Raw genomic sequence first — 25,190 nt, 5'->3', positions numbered from 1 at the left:
CCCTGGATTTTCTAGTTCTTCTATGACAGATATATTTGTTTCTTAACAAGATATTTTTATTTACAAAAAAGCCAATCAAAGGCTTTGAAATGTATAGTGAACTGCTTAAAGTTAAATAACCATTGTTTGCCCAACTCTGTGTCACAGTATAGGTTTTAAATTAAGTCATGTGTGCTACATAAGAGAGATTAGAATCAAATTCTGACATCCTTGAAAAATAAAGGTACTTAAAGTAATTAAGTAAATGAAAGCTAAAAAATATATATCTATAATATTCAGTGTGAAAAACATTGTTTTATTATTTGAAAAATAATAGAAATTGTATATAAAATACAAAATGTACAGTTGCCTAGTGCAATTGGTATCCATTTTACATTTTTTACATTTTTTCCCCTAGTTAATGGCACCCAAAATGTGGTTTCATTTTCACTGGCCTGGTTAACTAATACCATTTAACAATGTGTTTAAGAGCTTCTTCAAAAGATAGTAAAGACAATTTGTAAAATAACTATGCTTTCTTACATTTACAAAACAGAATTTTGATAACATATGAATATTTTATATCACACAATTACCATGTAACTACTAATCTGTTATCTATATCAAATCACAGCACATAACATTTTCCAAATACACTGTTTTAATAAAGAGATTAGAAAATAGGACAGTAACAGTTTCTTAAAGCAATCTTACAGGAAGTCTAATTTAATATTCTGTTAGGTAATGTACTCACGTAGCCTCCCAGAAGACCCAGAAACTTTACGTGAATTGCGGAAGGCTGATTTAAGATGCTAGTTCTTCAATAAACAGTGAACTCTGTAATCAGAATCATTTTTAAGTCAAAATACTATTCCTTACTCTTCAGAAATAAAATATAACTCTCCTCTTGTAATACAGCAAGAAACATAATTGTTCCGGTAATTGCCAGCTTAACTAAAAAGGCCTCCCCTTTTCGTTTTGTCCATTAATTTCTTGCTGGTGTGACTTCTTTTGGCAAACCACATAGGTAATCGTCTCTTTCTCTCTGCAGATGAAGTCTATAGGAAATAGAAAGAAAAAGAAATCAAATCTTTGTACTACTGAGAAGGGGTATTAGTTGCAAACAAGTAACATAGGTTCCTGAATATACACCCATCCTTTTTCCTCCATCCAAAAAAACAAACAAATTAGTGGTTATCTATATAATTTATTTCTGGATCAAAAAGTAAATAAATATAAGAGACATAAAATCACTACATCATTTCTTTAGGCAATTACTTGCCATCTCATCACATAGTCTTAGACACTCAAGACACCTCATTCAGTAAGTAAAAATCTAGACATTATTTCAGATCTATATCCCATGGTGTACTTGCTTTGAGTTGACCAAAATGGTGAATTTAATGTTTTGAGGAAGGAACATGCCTGGGCATGTATACACACACAAAGAGTTATATTATGCATGTGAAAAGAATATAGCTTCTAACATCTACAATGGGAGGTAGACAGACTTGTCCAATCAGCACCCTGTAGAGTGGCCAAGGCATAGTATGCTTAATAAACATTTGCTAAATAAATGGAAAAAATAAAAGTTTCTTGTCTCATAGACTCATCTGAGAATCACTATAGATCCACTTCCCAGAAAAAAAGAGAAATATACACGTGCACACTTTCGCACACATTTCAGCAGCTCACGTGTCAAAGAGCCTCTAAACCTCAGGTTAAACATCCTTGAAAAAAAATAATTTAAGGCTGGGTGAGGTGGGTCATGCCTGCAATCCCAATACTTTGGGAGGATTATTGGAGCCCAGGAGGTCAAGGCTGCAGTGAGCTATAGTCATGCCACTGCACTCCAGTCTGGGCTGCGTAAGACCCCGTCTCAAACAAAACAAAACAAAACAAAACAAAAAACAAAACAAACAAAAAAGGTAGTGTTTGGGTACAATACCATCTGCACATGAAAAAGAATTAAATAATTTTAAGTAAGTGTTTCATAAGCCTACAGTGGCATACATTTGTGTTATCTCAGAGTACTAGATCCTCAGGATAACGTAACAGAGAAATCATTCCATCATGAGTACATCCTGGAATCCAGAGTTAATTTGGGGTTATTATTAATAAAAGTAATTGAGAGATTTTATGAGAAGTTTGGCCTTATCTAAGGTACAATGTGTCTGTTAGCCTAAAATACAAAAATACCATTTATTCCATTTCAAGAATGAAGACTATCTAGATATTGTTCATCAGCTGCTTGCTATGTTTGATTATATTTTCTATGTTTAAAAAAGGCTTTGAAATATTTAACAGTAGGAAAACAGCAAAAGATCCTTGGCAGAACACTCTGAAACCTCATATTTAAAAAAGGTAAAAACTTAGCTGTTCCAGCTTAAGTAAAAAAATCCAGAGTAGAAAAAAGGGCTTTGTACACATCAGCAAAGGCTAAAGAAAAAACTGGCTAAGATTGCAACTTTGTTCCTAGGTACCCAACTGCAAGCAGGGAAGAGAAAATCAAAAGAATGGATGAGACTTATACACTCTGTAAGATACTATGACTTAGAAATAATAAATATTGGGGATATAAGGTGGCATACAGAAAAGGCATTTTGCATTTTTCTAATGATCCGTGATGTTGAGCTTTTTTTCATGTTTGTTGGCTACATAAATGTCTTCTTTCGAGATGTGTCTGATCAAGTCCTTTGCCCACATTTTAATGCTTTTTTTGTTTTTTTTTGTTTTCTTGTAAATTTGTTTAGGTTCCTTGTAGATCCTGGATATTAGACCTTTGTCAGATGGATAGATTGCAAAAATTTTCTCCAACTCTGCCAAAAGAGGAGGACATCTGAACAGTAATAAAGCAGAAGAAGAAACCCTAAGTCATGTTGTATGTAGCCTAATACCATGGAGTAGCATAGACTTTGAAATCAGGCAGAACCAGGTTTGAACTTTAATTGAGCCACTTGCTAAATGTATGACCTTATTATGCATGTTACTTAAGCTTCAATGTCTTCACAGAGAAATGGAAATAACAGTACATAACATCACTGAATTATTTGGAGTTAAATAAGAATAAATGTAAAATAGCGAAATCCTAATTTCTTCTTCATACTCATTAATTGGTAGCTAATATCATTTCAAGTCTTCTGTATTTCTATAAACATGATCATCAGCATTTATAGTGGAATTATAATAATGATCTCATTTCATTGAAAAAAGGGGGAAATACTTACTTACACTGAGTGTGTCTTTCGAGTGTCAACAGTAAATTATTTGAAGAAGTGTTCAGTATGAGATCTAAGTTACCTAATAGAAACAATGTCTTCCATTGTCTATTTCCTTCCTCAGTAGACTACTAAAATTCCCAGCAACAAAATTTTAAGGGCCTCTTTACATCTTTTTAATACTCCCAACTCTGTTACCAAGCTATTACCATTAAGTTATGAACAGGAAACATCAACTCATTTGCTGATTATATGTGCACATACAGATGAAGCAAATACAGAAATATGTAAGTTACGTTCACATTTAATTTCATTTATAAACAAGGTCAATTCATATATTTAGTTACCAAGCCTGATGCATTTGTCATGAAAACTATTTTCATAAATCAATTTTACCTGTGAATCAGCATCTGTAAATAAATCTTCTACAAAACTATTTGTATAAAATATTGTGTATTTTAATTTGTAATCAAACTCAGTGATCAAGCAGGAAATGTCACACATTCTCTCTTATACAGTCAAGAAAAATAAGAAGAAAAAAAAAGGCACAGGACGAGAGGTACTGGGAAGACAGTGGCGGCAGCAGCAGCAGCAGAGCTTTTAATCTTTCTGAATTCCAGAATTAAGACAGAACTAGATAGTAAAACCCCAAATCCATTGTCGACATTTACAATAAAACCAAGTGTAAAGGTGTCCTTGGGAAACTAAAATTGTAACAATGTAGGGGCAAACCACCAACAGCAATTAAGACCTGCACAGTACTGACATCTGTACGGGAGAAAGCAGAGGCAAGCAGTGTCCGATAACAAGAGAACCCCAAGATAGCCCACAGGCAAACACTGGGAAGACAGATTAATGAGAGATTAATCTGATAATAGCATCTGAAAATGGGAGAGCTTTTGTCCAAGCCAACAGCGAGTACAACGAATCCACAGTGATCTCTTAGGTGAAGAGCGCAGCTGGCTACTCTGAACCCTGGGACTAGCCGAGGCTGCCTTCTAGGAGAAGGCTCCACATTCAGGAGAAATCACTGGGGTTAAATCAAAACCAAGCAGGACAGGTACAACAGAGACTAAAGGGAGACAAAGCCTAGATAAAAATGGCAGAGTAGATCTCATAAACCAAGTTTCCATATTTTAGACATTACACAAAAACATTAGAGACAGAGGTGAAATTGGGAAAATCATCCTAAACCATGCCTTCTTTTGAAAGTACAGGAAAACTAATCTCATATGAAAACGAGCAAAAGAAAAGTATCAAGGTCAAATCTTTGACACCAGAAAGACTTGCTTAGATACAGAATAAAACTGTAGTCTTTCAAAATGAACTGGAAAACATTAGGAAAATTATCTAAAACACAAAAAGATGTCACAAATCAAAATTAGAAAAATTCAAAACTGGGGGAAAACTGAGGGGGAAAACTGAGGAAAGAATCAGAAATAAAAGAAAAAAATTACAGAAGTCTTCAGTTAATAGGGTTGTTCCTTTGGTAAAACTAAAATAAAATAATATCTCTCTATATAAATAAACAAAGAATTTTTAAATCCAGAAACTTTAAAAAATAATTTAAAAATAAGTGAATACAAAGCTATGTGGAATACAAAAATAAATACAACTGATTATGTTAAAAGAGAAATAGAAGGTGAAAAGGAAGGAAGAAATTTAAAGAGAAATGAAGAAATAAAAAGAATGCATGAAAAGTGACAAATATTGAAGCTGGGTAAAGAAGATCCAACATACATGTATAGCAGAAGTTCCTGAAGAAGAAATACAAAGTAATGGAACAAAATACTAAAAAGTATGATTTAAGAAAACTTTATAGAACATTTAAAAAAAAACTATCATTTAAGAAAACTTTCCAGAAATAAAAGAATACTAAATATTTAAAGAATCCACCATGTACCTATGGATATTGAATCCGAATTATCAATGCCAAGACATCATCTTTCTGTTAAACAAAGACATGATTGAGCTTCTATCTTAATAGCAAACACAAGAGATGTAAACATAACAATACGTCAACTAATAAAAAGAATTTGTTCTAATGACTTTATCCTTTGTCAGAAGCCTCATAATTATAAAATGAAACAGACTAAGGGATATAAATCAGGTCAGTAGAGAAGATGAACGTTAACATATGACAGATTCTGAAAGTAGGCCTCCAACACTCTACAGAAATCAGCTTTTCATAAAGGGAGGCTGATGAAGACAGATGCTTTGGATGACTCACTCACCTCTACTTCCCAGCCCCAACACCGTTGTTCCCCTAAATGGGAAAAAGGGGCCAAATAAGGTAGACCTTTTAGAATCCAGTAAGCTTAGTAAAATTTCTTCCCACCCAAACCCCCACAATATCCCCCATTCTCTTGTTGACATGTAATGTTACTGAAATAGGGGAAAAGCAAAAATGGCAATATATAGTTAAAATTTTACTACAAATGTGCTTCTATATTGAGGAAAAATAGTAAGTTACACCTTTTCCTGTATTGACAGGTTGAAGCTGGGAAAAAATAAGAGGGTCTTAGGCATTTGGTATAGATTACAGAAACACAAGGCTGAGCATTAGAAGCTAAATTTCATTACCTCCACCCAAAATATGTTTTCTTTAATGTCCCTCTTATAGCTAGTTCAGTTATGAACAATATAAAGATTTCCAACTAATTAAGTTTCATTAGATTATCTAGGACATGACTCTATATACAGATTTAACTCAAGTACAGAATTTAAAAAGACCAGCTCCCCTTATTTTTAAGCAATTCAAAAAAGTAGCAGTTTAATTGCCGAACAGCCTATAAAGATTACCTTAGAACTAAAGTGTAATTCCTAATTCTCTAATACAAATAATCACCACCACCTACTGCCACATTGAATTTACCAACTAAGAATTTAAACAATTTTTTAGTTAATCATTTCAAAAACATTTATAATGGAGTCATGTAATTTTAGACCCGGAAGATACCGAAGGTCAAATTTTTAAATTTATGCCATTATTTAAGAGTCATATTACTAAATAATACTCTCTGATTGCTATTTATCTCATGCCATACAAAGAGCAATTATTTTTGAAGCATCTGATTTTAATAAAACATACCATCTAACATAATACTAAATTTGTAATCTATCTATGATCATGCAAAAGCACTAGGAAATGCTGAGAGCCACAAGCAACAGTAATTCTTGTACCTCAGATATTCATATCATAGTAACAGACGATGATGAATGACAGAATGATAATAAACCAGTCTGGGAGGTATTTATAACACAATTTGTTTTCACTTTCATTAAGTACATAAACTGCCATATGCTTAAATTCATTAACTATACATCCGAAAGGAAGATTTTTCCAGGCTATATGGTCAATATGAGGTACAGGTAAAATTTAAGCTGACGTTCTACACAGTAAGCTAAACAGATGGACTAAACATCCCTTTTACTGTCTTTTTTTAAAAAATCACTTTTCTCAGATCATATTTATGAAAAGTAAAGGAAATGTGGCCCATAGAGAAAGTAATCATATCAGAATTCATAACAGTTCAAAAAATACAGCATTCTAGTACTAGGATATGCAAATTGAAGAAACTGACACTATATGAAAATTCTCTATATAATTAACAGCTTGGTATTGATGCCTACTTCTTCCTTGCTTCTCTTAGAACTTGAAGAGATCTCTTCAGAACTGGGAAAACATCTCCTTTTGTTGACATCACATGAAGGCTGAAGTCTGCTGTCAGTACCATGTTTAAGGATCTCAATTGCCATGTGGATAAGGTACGTGTCAATGTTTTCAGGAACTAACATTCTGATTAGGTTAATTTTACTCATATCTGTAAAAGATAGAAAAAACTCCATTTCAAAATAAATTACAGAGAACATTTTAGAAAACGTATGAGCTAGAAATAGTGAAATATTCTGTAGAAAGGAAGGAGGAGGGTTGCCAAAGAAGTTTCCTCTTTCAAATGCCTATAGCCTTACGGAACGGAAATGGAGTAAAAACTCCACTCGGGTATCACTATCACCTGAAGCCCCTGCCTCCAAGGTCCAAAGTCAGGTCAGTACTATTGACACCGCATAAATTGTGTTTCAAACTGTCTTTTGTGGGCTGCCGTGAGAGTCAAAACAACCATTCATAGAATTGCTCTAAAGGAAATTGTGTTTCCAATTCCAAATATCAATTAAAATTAGATTTTTCTTAAAATAATTTATTCTGATCATTTGCTGGCCTTTTGCCTAAGATCAAGTATAATAATGATTTATTCTTTAAGTAGAAGCTAATCGTACTTGTAAATAAGATTCTAATAAAAAGGATTCTTTCAATGGCTATTATTGTAATAACAAGAGACATAAATGATTTTAAATGCACATTAACTAGATGAGATTTCTGGGAACATATTTCTTATTTTCAGAATCAAGAAACTTTACATTTTTTTGCAACTCAACAGAACTAATTCAGACTGTGTCAATTTCTTGACACCTTCTAAAATTATGTAGCAGCCTCCTATAGGCAAGCCAATAATTATGTTTCAGCACTTCCTTCCAACATCACATTTTTCTGCAATGCTCCAGAGTGTGGTAAACCCAAGCAGTTTAGAACCTACCCATTCACCTTCACCTAATTTACAAAACATATCCAACATTTGACACCCAACTCAAATCAGTGATCAGAAACCAAGTATTTTTCAAATGACAACCTGAAAAGACGTTCTTTAAATTATTAGTTTTCAGGTTTATATTTTCCTTTCTTCTAAAGATTAGCTTGCTACTCCAAGACTCCTCAAAACACTGCAGTTTAAAAAGCAAAAAACAAAACAAAATAAAACAAAAAACAGGAAGAGAAAGTTATGCAGCTAATATAAACTAGGTCAGTGGGTTAACTAATTAAAGTTTCAAAATCTTAAAAAGGAAAAGATCACCTCTATACATAGTAAAATCAGCAATGTGACTATCTTATCTCTCAAACAAACTAAAATTGTATTTGTCCCTTGATCATTATATCATCCTAATAATGTCAAAATTCCCCCAATTTTACTATTTCATCATTTTTTAATGGCTGAGGAGTATTCTGTTGTATGTGTGTATCCAAATTTACTTTGAGTTCCCTTTTATTTGTCTTCAAATTTTAAAATATGTTTGGAACACCTTGGGCACATTAGTCCACTTTGTTCAACGGTAAATTTTACAAAAGCTAAACACAGATCAAGTATTTCCAGTTAAAATTTAGCATCAGAAGATATGTTGTATATATAAAGTACATACCTGATTACAAAGGCTTATTACAGAAAAAAGTACATAAAATATCTCATTAATAATTTTCAGATTGATTACATGTTGAAATGATAAAATTTTAAATACAGTAGACTAAATTATATTATCGAAATAAATTGCATCCATTTACTTTTTAAAATGTGGCTACTAGAAAATGTAAAATTGCATATGTAGCTCGCATTATATTTCTACTGATAGTGCTGTTTTAGAAAGACCATATAAATTTTCCCACACTCAAAACCAAGTAATATACCACTACATTGCATTAAATTCATTTTCTTCCATGGGTATTTAGAAATTAGATAAATAAACTATGGATGATTAATTTCTTCATACTATAAATGTGACATTTATAAACCAAGTTTTTAGGGAAAAATCACACAAGCTTGAGCTATTATCGTGTAATGGGCTAAACAAATTAATTTTAAAAGAAAAAATAAGATATTTCATTCACTTTTGAATCACTTTATTTCTAAAATTAGAATGTCTTTTGTTCATAAAATGATGATGCATAAACATCCGCTTATGGTGTTAAACCACTATTAATGATTTAAAGTTAAATGTATAAGGTTAATTTCTAGATATAATTTAAAAATTCATATATTTTTCTAATACATTTCTACAAGTACCCTTTATATTTCTATGGTAAATTCATCCTGCATTTTATACATATGCAAATAAGTGGCATTTAGCTTTACAGGTGCATCTCATTCTGCTCTAACTTCCCATGTAAATAAGTGCTGAAAATATCTACCGCAGAATTCATGACAACACTGGCTACACGCCTTCAGTGTTTTCAAAGAGATCATATTACCCTTACTTCTGTAGTAGATCCCTTGGAAGCCACTCTTAATTTTCCAGTTACATGCACATTAAGAATGGGAGAATAAAATTAATCAAAATACTATCTAGGTACCTCATTCAATGCCTTAATTTATTATTAAGCATAGTTCGAATCCCAAATCCATAAACAGAGTTTAAAATTATATAAACAAGGACAAACGAAAAGAATACAAAGGTACAAAGCTCCTTTAAATATGAACAGTTTTCCAGACAAAACCTACTTAACAAATAAGAGTATGAAATTAATAGCTATGTTTTCTCAATTCATAGTTACTCTATTTTTAGGTAAAGATTGTGTCATAATAAAATACAGAAACTTCTCAATTCAGGATTGTACAAAGTTTAGATTTAATCAAACTTGTTCTTTAAAACTCTAAATTATTGTGGCATGGCTACAGTTAAATAAAATATGAAAATAGCATATCTGAATCGTTATTATAGTATGTATATCCTCATTCCTTATTATCATTTATAATCCAACAATGTTTTCTCCAGTAAGAGAACAAAAGGTATTTTATAAAGAAAAAACAAGAATCCAAAAGCACAATCTCACATCCATAAATGATAGTTTAATGATTATGAGTGTACTATCAAAAGAAATAAAAGAGGGCTGGGCTCAGTGGCTCACACCTGTAATCCCAGCACTTAGGCAGGCTGAGGTGGGAGGATCGCTTGAGACTAAGGGGTTCAAGACTAGGCTGGGCAATGTAGTGAGACCCCATCTCTACAAAAAATATTTAAAAATTAGCCAGGTGTGGTCCCAGCTACTTGGAAGGCTGAAGTGGAAGGCTTGCTTGAGTCCAGGAGTTCAAGGGTGTAGTAAGCTATGATTGTGCCACTGCACTCCAGCCTGGGCAACAGAGTGAGACCTTGTCTCAAAAAAAAAAAAAAAAAAAAAAAGAGCTCATGGTTATCACAACCTTCTTAACCTCCTCTATTCTAGATTTAAAAGTAGGCTACAAAAACGTACTTTTTCATATTATATGTGCAACCTACAGACAGTGTATTAACAGAACGATAAGTTTTTAGTAAGTATATCTTAAGAATTTTTCACTATTATATTCTGCTTGATTTTAATATTTCTTACTTTAAAAAGTTATCTAACATCAAAAATGGAAATTGCAAATCTTAGAGTGTAGAGGGTACTAGATATGGTAAGGGGTAAAGACACTCAATAAATAAAGATATGAAACTGATTATAAATAAGTTAATTTGTTTCACTCATCGAGTTTATATACCCATATCCTATATCAGGATTCGAAATTGCGTATTTCTTTCCTTTAAGTTAACTGGCAATACAACTTTAACATGAGTAAAAAGAGAAACTTGTTCAGTCATTAATCTTAGACATGGTATTAAAACAGTTTTATAACTCTCTAGGCCTCACATTCCTTATCTCCAAAACAGGGTGGGATAGGAAAGGGAAAGTGTAATGGTTTCCAATTTCATTTCTAAATCTAAAGTTCCATAACTTTGTGCCTACATGATTTAGAAAGCAAATTAACAGTGCTTCAATTCTTTACCGTGGGCAAATAAAACAGATGTTGTCAATACGTGGCTGAATAATATAATATGAAATTTTCCTTTACCATTTCCCTCTGCCCATAATGAAGTGATGTTAGAATGTCCATTTAGGACATTCAGGAATATATGCCCAAGAATTCTTTAGTGCAAATGAGCACACATGCGTGCGTGCACACACACACACACCCCATTACAACCGGTTTGAGTTCTTAAATTGTATGTCTCTATAAAATACATATTGGGGAACATTCTTTCTTATATACTTATTAAGTTCATGTATTCTTAAGTGCCTATTAAAAATGACAAACTATAAAAATAATCATATTTAAAGGGTATATTTAAGACACCATAAAACTTTACCATCTGTGTCTTCAGTCATCATCATCATCATCATATTCACCACCACCATTTGCTATTACCAGTGTGCCAAAGCTTTCTGAACAGTATCTAATTTAAAGTCATACACCACATAATGATGTTTCAGTCAACCATGGGCAGCCAACAGGAACAAGTATCCATTAGATTATCACACAGCTGAAAAGTTCCTATCACCTAGTGACATCATAGCCATCATAACATCACAATGCAAAGCATCACCTATGTGTTTGTGGTGGTAATGGTGTAAACAAACTCACTTTGCTGCCCGCTGTGTAAAAGTCTAGCATATACAGTACATAATACTTAAAAATGACAACAAATGACTATGTTACTATGTTTATGTGTTTGCTATATTATACACTTTATAAATATTTTTTAGAAGTTCATCGTAAAACAAGTAGGCCCTTCTGGAGGTATCCAGAAGAAGGCATTGTTATCATAGGAGATGACAGCCCCATGCATGTGACTGCCCCTGAAGACCTTCTGGTGGGACAAGATGTGGAGGTGGAAGACAGTGAGACTGATGATCCTGAGCCCATGTAGGCCTAGTCTAATGTGTGGGTTTGTGTCTTGGTTTTTAACAAAAAAAAAAATGTAAAAAGTAAAAACGAATTTAACAAAATCAAAAACAGAAAAAAGCTTAGAGAAGAAGGATATAAAGAAAATATATTTGTACAGCTGTACAATATGTTTGTGTTTTAAGCTAAGTGTTATTACAAAAGAGTAAAAAGATTTTAATTCATAAAGAAAAATCATTACAGTAAGCTAAGGTTAATTTATTATTGGTGAAAGAAGAAAATTTTTTTAACTTTTATTTTAGTTTCAAGGGTACATATGCAGGTACATTATACAGATAGATTCGTATCACAGGGGTGAGTGTGGCCTAAGTGCACAGGGTTTATAAAGTCTACAGCAGTGCACAGTCCTAGGTCTTCACATTCACTCACCACTCACTCACTGACTCAGAGCAACTCCCAGGGTGCAAGCTCCATTCGCCGTAAGTGCCCTATACAGATGTACCCTTTTGTATCTTTTTTTTGAGACAGAGTCTCACTCTGTCTCCCAGTTTGGAGTGCAGTGGCACAATCTTGGCTCACTGCAACCTCCACCTCCTGGGTTCAAGCAATTCTCCTGCCTCAGCCTCCCAAGTAGCTGGGATTACAGGCACCTACCACCACGCCTGGCTAATTTTTGTGTTTTTAGTAGAGACGGGGTTTCACCATGTTGGCCAGGCTGGTCTTGAACTCCTGACCTCAGGTGATCCGCCCACCTCGGCCTCCCAAAGTACTGGGATTACAAGCGTGAGCCACCACGCCTGGCCTTTTTAAAAAAATCTGTTACACTGTATTTCTACTGGGCCTTTTCTATGTTTCACTATGTTTATATGCACAAATACCACTGTGTTATAATTGCCTACAGTATTCACTAAAGTCACATGCTGTACAGGTTTGAAGACAGGAGCTATACCATACAGCCTAGATGTGTAGTAGGCTACACCATCTAAGATTAAGTCCACTCTGTGAGGTTCCCATAAGATGAAATCGCCTAACAACACATTTCTCAGAATTCATCCCCATCATCAAGCAACGCATGACTATATTTCTCACAATTCTATAAGAGAGGCAATATTAATTCCCCCTGTCTTAGAGATGAGGAAATTGAGGATTAGGGAAATTGGATCACTTGATGGAGGTCACATAACAATGAAATGCTAGAGCCAAGGTCTAAATACAGATCTGTCTATTACCAAAGCCTTTGCTCTTACAGACTAGACCAACACCACCTGTAAGTTTCAGGATATAAAGAAGGCAGCTAAATAATAGCAGAAATGCCAATAGGAAAAAAAAAAAAAGGTTGGCGGAGGGAACTACACAAATTCTTTTCTTTTTTTTTTTTTTGAGACAGAGTCTCACCCTGTTGTCCAGACTGTAGTACAATGAGGCAATCTTGGCTCACTACAACCTCCTCCACCTCCCAGGGGGGTTCAAGCGATTCTCCTGCCTCAGCCTCCCAAGTAGCTGGGATTACAGGTGTGTGCCACCAAGCCCAGCTAATGTTGGTATTTTTAGTAGAGACGGGGTTTCACCATGTTGGTCAGGCTCGTCTCTAACTCTTGACCTCAGTGACCTGCCTGTCTCGTCTTCCCAAAGTGCTGGGATTACAGGCGTAAGCCACCATGCCCGGCCTGCACAAATTCTTTCAGAGAATACTCAACCTACTACTCAGCCTACTACTCAACATCTCATCGAAAGATGCAAATTGCTTTAAGTCCTGAGAGACAGTACATTTCTAAAGGAAAAAAAATTCCAGACTATAAGCATGAAGAAGACATTTGAGTCTTTGGCTTTCTCTAAAACGCTATCTCATTCTGCACTGGAGAAACAGAGGTTTCGACAACCATAAATCTAATCCTACAAAGTAGTTACTATTTTCCTCTCTCTGCCTTGATTTCTGAAGTTAGGAAGATCAGAAGGTGACCAGGAAAGTTGGCCAGCTTTCTCACAAGATGCCTCTCTAACCTACCTTGGATGTTTTACAGCTTAGCTCAGGATTTGGCTAATTTAACCCTGAAATGCTAACTTATTAACTTACATGGTTAATTCATAAGTATCACATAGATAAATACTCAGATTAGCATGACTACATCCATTCCTTACATACACATCTGCATGGGAAGTTATCAGAAAACTAGGAAGTGATATATAAGCAGAATTCGTTGTTAAGAGTATTCCTCAAATATAAATTTTCCCAATTTTTAATGTCTTTCATTTCTTCTTGTTGTTGTTCAGATGACATTAGGTAATTTTTCTCCTTTTACCCTTATTGTGGTAACATTTAAAGATTTAAAGATTTTTCCAATCTTGAGTCATTCTAGCATTCCTGCACAAACTAGAACTTGTCAGGGTGCAAGATCTTTTTTTTTTTTTGAGAGAGTCTCACTCTGTCACTCAGGCTGAAGTGCAGTGGCACGATCTTGGCTCACTGCAACCTCCGCCTCCCTGGTTCAAGCGATTCTCCTGCCTCAGTCTCCTGAGTAGCTGGGATTACAGGCACGTGCCAACACTGCTGGCTAATTTTTGTATTTTTAGTAGAGACAGGGTTTCACCATGTTGGCCAGGCTGGTCTTGAACTCCTGACCTCAAGTCATCTGCCCGTCTCAGCCTCCCAAAGTGCTGGGATTACAGGTGTGAACCACCACGCCTGGCGCGGTATCTTTTTTATATATATAATTTTTGGGGGGAAGGGATTTATTGTGCTTATGGGTGGCTTTGGTCTTTTAATTTTCCATCTCAGACCTTTATTTTCTGATTTTATCATAATTTTTTAAAATTATAACTTTTACTTTAGATTCAGGTAGTACACGGGCAGGTTTGTTACATTCGTATATTGCAGGATGCTGAGGTTTGAGGTACAATTGATCCCATCACCCAGATAGTGAGCATAGTTCCCAACATGCAGTTTTTCAACCACTGTCCCTTCCCACCTTTTCAACCATTGTTCCTTCCCTCCCCTCAGTAGTCCCCAGTGTCTACTGTTACTTTTTTTTTTTTTTTCTTTTTGAGACAGGTTCTTACTCTGTCACTCACGCTGGAGCGCAGTGGCATGATCACAGCTCATTGTAACCTCAAACTCCTGAGCTCAAGCACTCCTCCTGCCTCAGTCTCCCGAGTAGCTGGGACTATAGGTATACGCCACCACGTCTGGCTAATTTTCTTATTTTTTGTAGAGATGGGGGTCACACTATGTTGCTCAGGCTGGTCTTGAACTCCTGAGCTCAAGGAATCCTTCCATCTAGGTATCCCGAAGTGCTGGGATTATGACACAAGCCACCACACCCAGCCTGTTCTCATTTTTATATCCATATGCACCAACTTTAGCTCCTGCTTCTAAGTAAGAACATGCAGTATTTGGTTTTCTATTTCAAACATGACATTGACATAACTTATAAACAGGTTATTTATGTACTATACTTGAAGTCCCCTGGCCACTCCCCCGCATCCCTGGAACTTAGATGAGCACTACTCCAACTTACCTCCGTGTCTCTCCTTTCCCTGTGCATCCACCGTGATCAACGGAAGTGAAGGAGGTGTTCGTTCTTTAGACCTTCAGTCAAGTCATGCTCAAGCCTAGAAATAATCCTGTCTTCTAAGTGACTTATTTTCGCTCAGATCTATTTAAGCACAGTATTGACTGTGCTTTCAGAGAGTGATTTTCCAAATTCTCAGGGGGAATTATTCACAAGTTGTTCACAAGTGGGAAAAACTTCAAGGTAGTAAAAAGTATCTGCACTGCAGCTTTGGAGATGAGGCTTTTGGGATGGCCACTGCTCTATCCTAACAGTCTAAAGAAATTTATCAGATTTATTGAGTTATAAGACCCCAAGTTTGTATTTACACATCTAGGAGAGAAAATCCTCTAATGTATCTCCTATTTATTTCTGTTACCAAAAAAAAAAAAAAAAAAAAAAGATAATAATTTAAAATATTTCTACAAGGCAAGCAAAGGGGCTTGCTCTCCGCAGCACAGCTGAGGTTCTGCAGCAAAGTGACAGGAAATCCTTCTACACAGCGGCCCACAGAACTTGGTCTGTCCCTTCCATGTCACAGTAACTGACACCAATGACTGTGTTGATTAGGAAGGCTACTCAAGTGAAACCAATGACAAGGACTCAGAAAGGTTTAGGGAAGAACTAGGAGTCAGGAAGCTACTGGGAATGAATGTGGAGAAAAATATGGTTTTTGCAAGTGATGAGGTAGAAATTAGAAAAAATGAAAGCACTGTTTTGGATGGCGGGGAAGGTGTAACCTTAAGCTGAAAAGGAAAATAAAAATTTCTCAGTGTATTGGTCAGGTGCCATGGCTCACACCTGTAATCCCAGCACTTTGGGAGGCTGAGGTGGGCGGATCATCTGAGGTCAGGAGTTCGAGATCTGCCTGGCCAACATGGAAAACCCTGACTCTATCAAAAGATACAAAAATAGCTAGGCATGGTGGCACGCGCCTGTAGTCCCAGCTACTCAGGAGGCTGAGGCAAGAGAATCGCTTGAACCCAGGAGGTGGAGGTTGCAGTGAGCCAAGATCACGCCACTGCACTCCAGCCTAGGCAACAGAGCAAGACTCTGTCTCAAAAAAACAAACAAAACAAAAGAATTTCTCAGTATATTTTCCTCTGAGTGATAATGGGAAGAAAGACTGTTTTCCTAAAACAAGAAAAAGAATCACAAAAGGTTTTCATAATAGCATAAAGGATTAGTGCTGTTAAAAGTGAAAAATATTAGTAGATTGCTTGTTTACTCCGTCAAGTCATTAAGGGTGCAGAGGCAGGCCATGCTTCTCACCTGAGTTGACGGGAGGGTTTCGGATAACATCAGCAATAATCTTCTGAACCTCTGGAGTCAGGCCTGCTCGCTCCAAATCAAGGGGGCAGCCAGCTTTCACCGCTTGGGATAAGTGCATGCCAATCGTCATGAGAGGCAGAATCCTGCTCTCAGCTATGCTCTTCTAGAGAAAGAACAGCAAAAGCACCCAGTGAATTTTAAAAGTGTCCACTCTACTCATGGAAAGAAAATGTCCAAAACATTCAGGTAGTAAATGCTCAGTGTGAAATAAACAATGAACTAAACCTTTACTTAAACTTTTCATTTTCAGAATTTCTTTAAAACTACCCCCATTATAGCTCTCCATAGGTTCTACTTTTTATACTTATTAAACTGTATTGAATAAAACAAAATCATCCAGCTTTAGCGAAGAATTCAATCCTCGCCCCTCTCTATTCACTTTAGAAAACCATTAGTGGCAGAGAAGTCATTCTCTGTAAGTCTAACAGTTGTTACGACCTTCTGAAAACACAGTAAACTGTAACCCAATACTCTATACACTTGAAATAACATGTGATGGTTTGGTTACACGAATTTCCAAGAAGACAAATCCTAAAACGCTTAGCGATAACATAAGGCTCCAGATGCATTCTATAAAAGGTTCCTGAGAAGACTCTAATAGGTGTTTGAAATTGGCTCTATTCATAAAATAATAATAACCACAGTTCCACAAGGGGTGTCAGCATTTTCCTACCATTGAACTTCACATGAACAGTGCTACATATTTATATGGTTCTTTAAACAAATGTGGCTGCAAATACATTTCAGATACTTATTAGGTAAAACATTCTTTTAAACACCCAGAAAGCGTAGTCACTCAGCTCTAACTTATTTCATGATCCTCTCTTTCAATACATTTTCAAAGTCTGAATTTAGACTGTATTTGCATGAATGTTGACACTTTCACAGAATAGAGCATTTAAGGCAAAGTTTTTCATCCTTCAAAGGGAGGTTTTAAATTACTTTCATTAAATGTCTACTAGAAAAGTGTGCACCATGTGTGCATAATATCAGGGTTATTTGATAGCAGGTTTCAAATTACCTCCAACTAATTGTAGTATTGCTCCTGATTAATTAGTCCTAAGCATGTTTAATTCTGCAGTTAACTGGCAAGACTCTCTCAGACTCCTGGGAGGTAAGAATAATTATACCACCATATCACACAATAAAATACAACCAAATAATACCAAAAGCCACAAATGAAGATATAACAGTCTTCACATTTTTAACCATGAATACACAAACTAATACATGAAACCCTGTATTACAACTGAGCATTAGAATACACTTTATTCGGAAAATTTGGAGCCAATACCAAATTTTCTTAGTAACTGTTTTCATTTCTACTATACATACATGGTCAAATTAGGTATATACAGGCATTTTTAACATGTACATAGAAGTTATTATTTACATAAGAAATTGAACTTAAAATTCCCATTATGTGTTCTATTTCAAAAATAGTATAATGGAATTATTTGGTTTCTTGGGCAATGGTTTTTGTAAGGAACTTTAAGAAACATGACTGTCAAATTAAAACATTTATTCAGTAAGAAAGATAAGTTATGGACTGTTTATTCTTATTTATTTTAAATGATAAAACCTGAACAAAAGGTGTGTGATACAGGCACTAGTGGATGGAACCAGAGACAATAGAAAAGCAGGCATTGGACCATATCTGTTGTTACAAATCAACTAAATGTCAAGAGGATGAGAATTCAAATTAAACTTATGTGTAAGTCTCATTTTGTCACATTCCATTAAAAACTTACTCTCCATTTTGTATACAAAAAACCTCAACAGCCTTAAAGATTTATCTTAGATCAATGAAGAAACATTACATATAGTCTTTTTTTTTTTTTTTTTTGGAGACCAAGGCTTGTTTGGTCGCCCAGGATGGAATGCAGTGGCGCAATCTCAGCTCACTGCAACCTTGCAACCTCTGCCTCCTGGATTCATGCGATTCCCGTGTCTCAGCCTCCTAAGTATCTGGGATTACAGGCACGTGTCACTACGCCTGGCTAATTTTTGTATTTTTAGTAGAGACAGGGTCTCCCTATGTTGTCCAGCTGGTCTCAATTCCCTGACCTCAAACGATCTGCTTGCCTCAGCCTCCCAAAGTGCTGGGATTACAGGGATGAGCCACCACACCCGGCCTACATATGGTCATTTGTTACAGCAATTAGATTGTTTTCAAAGAGCTTCAAAACAGTACTAGAAGAGATAGAATGAAAAGCAAGTTTTTAAAAACATATTTCCAGTTGTTTGGCTATGCTTCCAGAGATCCAGTATGTATTTTTTGTACACATACAAGAATATGTGACTATATAAGCATGCATATGCACACACATACATTTACGTTTGTTTTTCTCACTGTTTTGCACCTTCCTTTTTCTTAATGCATCTTGAGGTTGTTTCTTAACACTGTGAATATTTATAGTTTTTAAACTATTAGTCCCATTTTAAAATATGGCTGGGGCAGTATCCCTGAGCTATAAATGTGTTTATCAGTACCCTGATACAACCTCTAGAAGATATTCATGGCCAAACTAAACTTGCTGCTATTACTTAACAGGGAGGCTTAACAGAAAAAGAAAACGTTCTCTTTTAAAATTAAACTGAGATTTATTGTAGAGTTGGAGGAAATTATCCCAAGTCAGAGCTTTAATACTAAACAGCTGATAAAACACAAGTTTAAATAAACTAAAAAAATTCCCTGTAACTTGAAAGTCACACTTACCAAAGGCATCTTCTTTTCTTGGAATAAAGAGTATGTGATGGCCATAGACTGTGAAAGTGTGCATATTTTATTTTTTGCTACCAGACTCGTCTTCTGTTCTTCTTGAGGTTCTGTACTTGAAAAGAGGTCTGTCTACAGAATTTTAAATGTAGCACAAACGATCAATAATATCAATATAACAATAGAATATAAATATGATCATTAGCCATTAAGAAAAAAATAAACACAAGTTAAACCTATAAGCAACAAATAATTCCCTTTTTATAGGGAGCTCAAAAAGAAGTTGGATTTTTAACGTATTGATTTAAAAAAGTAAAACAATGCTAGAGCACACAAATTTAATTTTTAACAAAATATTTGTAATAACAAACATTTCCTAGTCTTCTCTTTAACCAATAAGCAGGACTAAAAAAAGGAAGTATAATGGGAACCACTCTGTCTTTAAGTAAGTCCCCAATCCCTGGAAGTGAATATTGAATGAATGAATGAATGAATGAATGAATGAATGAACGAATGAACAAACGAACAGAATCACTATTCAATGTTAGGTACTATAACCACTAATACATCATAAGGAAATACAACACTCTCTCTGCATATCTAATTCTAAATGATACACCCCAACTAGAAATCTAAGTATTCTATAAAATCTTAAATATGGTTCCTTAAGAAATGTTTAAAAGAAAAAATGGGGAACGACTGAAAAACAAGATTAATGAAAAAATAATGGAATCTTTTTAAAGGCTGAAATAAAGGTAAAGAGATAGACAACTTTTTTTTTTTTAACTACACATAAAAGGTAGATTAAAACAACATACTATAGCCATAATAAAACCTGTAACAAACTAAATTAATAATTTAAAGAAGTGCCTCGTCTCTTGATGAATGCTATTGGTATCATTTTTATAAGGTTATTTATCATGTGGTCTACTATATTATGCATACATATATGAGGAAACGTATCTATGAACTTTTCTTTTGGAAAGAAGTTCATTTTTTGTTTCCATACTCTGTTATTAGGGAGTTTAAGAAATTTATTAGTTGAGTATTAATTTACTGCTTGGTGAGAAACATAAATGTTTCTGTTTTACTTTTTACATGCTATATAGATGATGTCTAATGTTAGAATTTGAATTATCTGACCCAAGGCAATAAAACGTGCTTGCCAAACCTTTTGGGGGATTACATTTTACATGGGGAAGAATCTCAGAGCTAAACTCTCACATCAACACAAAAGACAGTTTCAATCAAATAACCCTAGCAGCAGAGATTTCATGTTCTGAGCATATGGTGGGTCTAATAAAACACTCCCAGGTGTTACATGCTTCTGTTTCTCTTTTACAGTTTCAGAATAGCTGCATTTTGCAATCTGTAGAAATCCTATCAAGACAAAATATGTATTTACTGAGGAAGCATTGTTGGCTCTTCAGACTGGTCACCCCACTATGGCAACGCCATGGTCTAGGCCAGCATTTCAGTCCTCATCCATGCAATCTCAAAAGTCTAATGTGTCTTATTACAGGGTAGTTGGGTTTTGGGGAGTAGAGTTGCACTACCCATCTATTGAACTTGGTTTTATGTGTGTGTGTGTATAAATATCAGTGTATACACTAGAAAACAAATTCATTAACTTATGAGGCATACAACTGGACAGTTTCACTTGCCCCAACCAGTATGTTCTGTCCTATAGAAGAGTTATATAGGAAGCCAGCTCACCTGAAAGTTTGAGAATATAACAAAGACACTTTTTTTTTTTTTCCTATCACTCAAGTTGGAGTATTGTGGCACAATGATGGCTCACTGCAGCCTCAAATCCCCGGGCTCAAGCAATCCTCCTGCCTAAGCATCCTAAGTAGCTGGGATTACAGGATAACACCACCATGCCTGGCTAATTTTAAAAAATTGTTTTTGTAGAGGTGGGGTCTCGCCATGTTGCCCAGGTTGTTTTCTAACTCCTGGCCTCAGGCAGCCTGCCTGCCTTGGCCTGCCAAAGTGCTGGAATTACAGGCACAAGGGATTGCACCTCGCCATAAGGGAACTTCTGATAGTGCCTTAAGTAGTCTCTTAACAAAGATTAAGTTGAGGCATTCTCCTTGCCAATTAAACTATAATATTCAAATCTAGTTAGCGAAAATGTCTTTTTATCCAAAGAGTGCTTAGGTAAGCTTTGCCAACTTTTGTCCTTATTGTCTTTTCTATTTATATCTTCCTATAACTGACCACTCATCTTTTTTTTTTAAGGTTTATTGTGGGATATATCAAACATATAACACAAGTCGAGAGAGTAAGATGGGCATCACCCAGTTTCAGCAACTGTCATTCATAGCCAATCTTATTTCATGAACACCCTCAGGTATTTTCTAACTACTCTGCCCTTACCCCTGGATTTTTTTAAAATAAATAACATTTGTACATATTTATGCCATATATGTTCATACAGTCTTTTTTATTTTTTTTGACACGGAATCTCACTCTGTCACCCAGGCTGGAATGCAGTGGCGCAATCTCGGCTCACTGTAATCTCCGCCTCCCGGCTTCATGCCATTCTCCTGCTTCACCTTCCCGAGTAGCTGGGACTAGAGTATGATTTGATTAGATTTTTGTTTACTAGAATCACATTGTAGCCCTTCCTTCCTAAGAGTATTATTTCAGATTACTTTGCCAAGTATTTTGGATATCCCTAAACCCTTTAATTGTACATTTGTGGATTGTATCATTACTTTGTTCCATAAATTCTCAAAATTCTCATAAAAATATTTTAGCATATTTTTCCTAAATGGACATCTTAATGCGCTTAATATATGTGTCATATTTGTAATTTTTAATGTGTATTGTGACAGCAAGAAATTTTACTTCAAAATTTAAAAAATATATTAAAGGCTAATGAAACTCATGAATAACAAAACTTGCTTAATAAACATTAAAATTGACATTTTAAAAAATAAATGATTTCAATTTGCAGAATAACCCAAGTATAATTTCTAATCACAGAAATTAGCAGTCATCTTCTCTATCCAGAAGGTTCATAAAGGTTTTATACCCATCCCTTGAGGAATTTACCTTTTCCCCTACTTCAGTTTCCTCTCCTGAAGGGGAGTTAGGAGAAATCATTCATTCATTATTCAATAATATCACTAATCATGAAAGAAGATACTACTGTCAAGTGTCCAAAGAGAGGCAACTTACTCAATCACCACTGGTAGGTATGATATTCTTCCCAAACCATTAAGACATTATCATTTTATTTCTAAAAACTCAGTAAGAAATAAGAATTTTCACATGATGTCTTATATAACAGTATGAAAAAGAAAATTTAAAGTTGCCAAAGATATTCTATATCAAAAGAGGGAAATGCTACATTCAAAAAGCAGAAGGGTTTTCTACTTATAGTTAGAGAAAGATTTTTCTAAAGTAGGATCCAACTGTGCCTGCCCAAAGCTTCCAGGAGCTTCTTGGAAGTAAAAAATAATCCCTTAATATTGTCTTGAATGTATTTAACTCTTTCAATGTTTTATACTTATCCCATGTCTTCTATTTTTCTAATGTCATCTGTTGTTTCCCGGATGTGGGGGAGGAAGTGTCATTTCCATTGTGTAGCTGAGGAAATGGAGACCCAAGGAAATCAAAGGACATGTTCAGGTTCACCAGGTGAACAACTGTAAGGAAGAATTAAAGTCCTGATTCTGAGACTCCAAGTCCAGTAGTCTGCCCTCTATTCCCCACTGCCTCACCTTCTGCAGAGTATACACCATAGAGTCTGCTACGTGGAGTTTAGAGAAAATCCCAAATGATCTTTCTGGAAATGGTCACTTATGGCAGAACAGGCAATAATAAAAGGATATGAAGGAAACACTATTAAAACTGAAGAGAATAATATGAAATCCATGTACTATCAAAAGACAGCATTACTGGAAGGGGAGGGAGATTAGAGAATATGCTAAACCAAAAGCAAGTGGCTGAGCTCCTGACCAACTCATAGCAAGGATAACTTTCCAGCTTTAATTTCCAACTACTATATTTGAATGTAAAATTATAATTTATCAACCTAAAATAATGTTTCCAATTTAAAAACAAAACCTCCCAATGAAATAGAAAGACATCAGCAGCCTGGACAACTACTTTTTAGTATCATCTTTAAAAGTAGATAACTGACATGTTTTTACGACAGATTGACTGTAAAAACAATCTAAATTCATTTTCTAAGTGTCCAGTATGGAAATGCAAAGAAAGTGAGAAAATGTTGCTTCTGAAGGGTACTTTTGAAATGGTTACAAAAAATGCTTATTCTCTAAGAGCTCCTGCAAACCACAGTCTTTTACCTGAACACTATTTGTTTGGCAGAAATGTTTGATGACTTCCAACAGAGGGGCCAACATGGCAGCTTTGCCTTCAGAAACACCATCAATCCTTTTTATGTTTTCAACCGTAGTTGGTCTGTGTTTAACAACAACAAAAAGGTCAAGAAACCACTGAAACAGTATCACTCCAGCAATATAGCTGATGTTCAGCTTCATAATGATTCTCTAAATGTATAGTTTTTCCAACAACCAAAACAATGTATAATACAACTAATCATGTTTTATAATTTCTTTCTTTGCTTACCACCATTTAAAGACTTGTGCTTTTACCAACTTATGAATAAAAACACTATTGTCCCCATCACCACAAAAACACACTGTTAACTGGTAAACAGGACATTATCATAAAGGAACAGGTTAACATATCAAATATTCATTTTATTACTGATTTTATTATTATCTTTATAGTCATGAAAAGGAAAAGTATGAGGCTCTAACTGGGAACAACTAAGAGGCTAAGAAAATCTCACAAGAAAGTCTCATTCATTATTTTCTTCTACAAAGTGTTTACCAGTAACAGTGTATCTGCCAATTCCTTCAGACTTTTAACTCAATATTTCTTATTGTGTCCAATATCCAAGAACACATTCGATGCCCTCCTTCCTTCTAAAAATCTGCCGATCTAATGATTACTCCTTTTCATTAAATATCTCCTCTGGGCCAGGTGCGATGGCTCATGCCTGTAATCCCAACACTTTGGGAGGCCGGGACAGGTGGATTGCCTGAGCTCAGGAGTTCAAGACCTGCCTGGACAACACAGTGAAACCTCATCTCTACTAAAATACAAAAAATTAGCCGGGGGTGGCGGTGCACGCCTGTGGTCCCAGCTATTCTGGAGGCTGAGGCAGAATTGCTTGAACCCAGGAGGCAGAGGTTGCAATGAGCCGAGATTGTGCCACTGCCCTCCAGCCTAGGTGATAGAGTAAGACTCAGTTCCAAATATATATATATATATATATATATATACTGAATAGTAAAGTATGGTCTTAGAATACTTATTAACAACAGAATTAGTGTCAGATATAGCACTGTGTAATGTCATTAGAAAATTCTGCACTCAAGTAATATCTATTGGATGCAATTTAGTGACAGAAACAATTTTTTTAAAAATTATACTTTAAGTTCTAGGGTACACATGCACAATGTGCAGGTTTGTTACATATGTATACATGACAGAAACAATTTTTTAAAAGGAAGCAAAAGACGAATACAATTACCAAGCAACTATTCTTGGGAAATAACTTCTTCTAAATGTTTAATGATCACCCCGTGTTTACGAGGCATTGTGCTAAGTGCTTATGGGAGACACACAAAAAGATGAGGAGCTAATACCTTTATTCGGAGTTTAAAATCTAGAAGATATAATAATACACGTTTACCACTAATTACAAAAAACTAAAATACAGCATTGTGTGGTAAGTGCCAGAGAAGCATCTTTAGAATTCATCTGAAAGTCCTCTATGAATTCAAGAGAGAGGAATTACTTCGCCAATAAGATCATGAAATACCTT

The 25,190-nt window shown here is 35.2% G+C and overlaps 1 protein-coding gene across 18 annotated transcripts in view; it reads right to left on the bottom strand.

Annotated features, from left to right (window-relative positions):
- The window catches only part of WRN (WRN RecQ like helicase), a 145,225-nt gene that overhangs the window by 4,969 nt on the left and 115,066 nt on the right, over positions 1-25,190 (bottom strand). For 9 of the 18 annotated variants that reach the window (XM_031669469.1, XM_031669468.1, XM_031669471.1 and 6 more), the window contains 6 exons: positions 23,641-23,755; positions 19,322-19,453; positions 16,543-16,705; positions 6,831-7,021; positions 949-1,037; positions 275-816 (listed from right to left, as the gene is read on the bottom strand). In XM_031669469.1, the coding sequence (XP_031525329.1) occupies positions 792-816; positions 949-1,037; positions 6,831-7,021; positions 16,543-16,705; positions 19,322-19,453; positions 23,641-23,755 (715 nt within the window). In that variant the 3' untranslated portion in view covers positions 275-791. Of the gene's footprint in view, positions 1-274; positions 1,038-5,431; positions 5,464-6,830; positions 7,022-16,542; positions 16,706-19,321; positions 19,454-21,813; positions 22,978-23,640; positions 23,756-25,190 lie in introns of those variants that run through there. The other 9 variants (XR_004185787.1, XR_004185786.1, XR_004185788.1 and 6 more) reach the window with 5 other exon arrangements.

Source organism: Papio anubis, chromosome 8, assembly GCF_008728515.1.
Source record: "Papio anubis isolate 15944 chromosome 8, Panubis1.0, whole genome shotgun sequence".
Classification (NCBI taxonomy): domain Eukaryota; kingdom Metazoa; phylum Chordata; class Mammalia; order Primates; family Cercopithecidae; genus Papio; species Papio anubis.
This window is presented reverse-complemented; position numbering and strand designations above follow the sequence as displayed.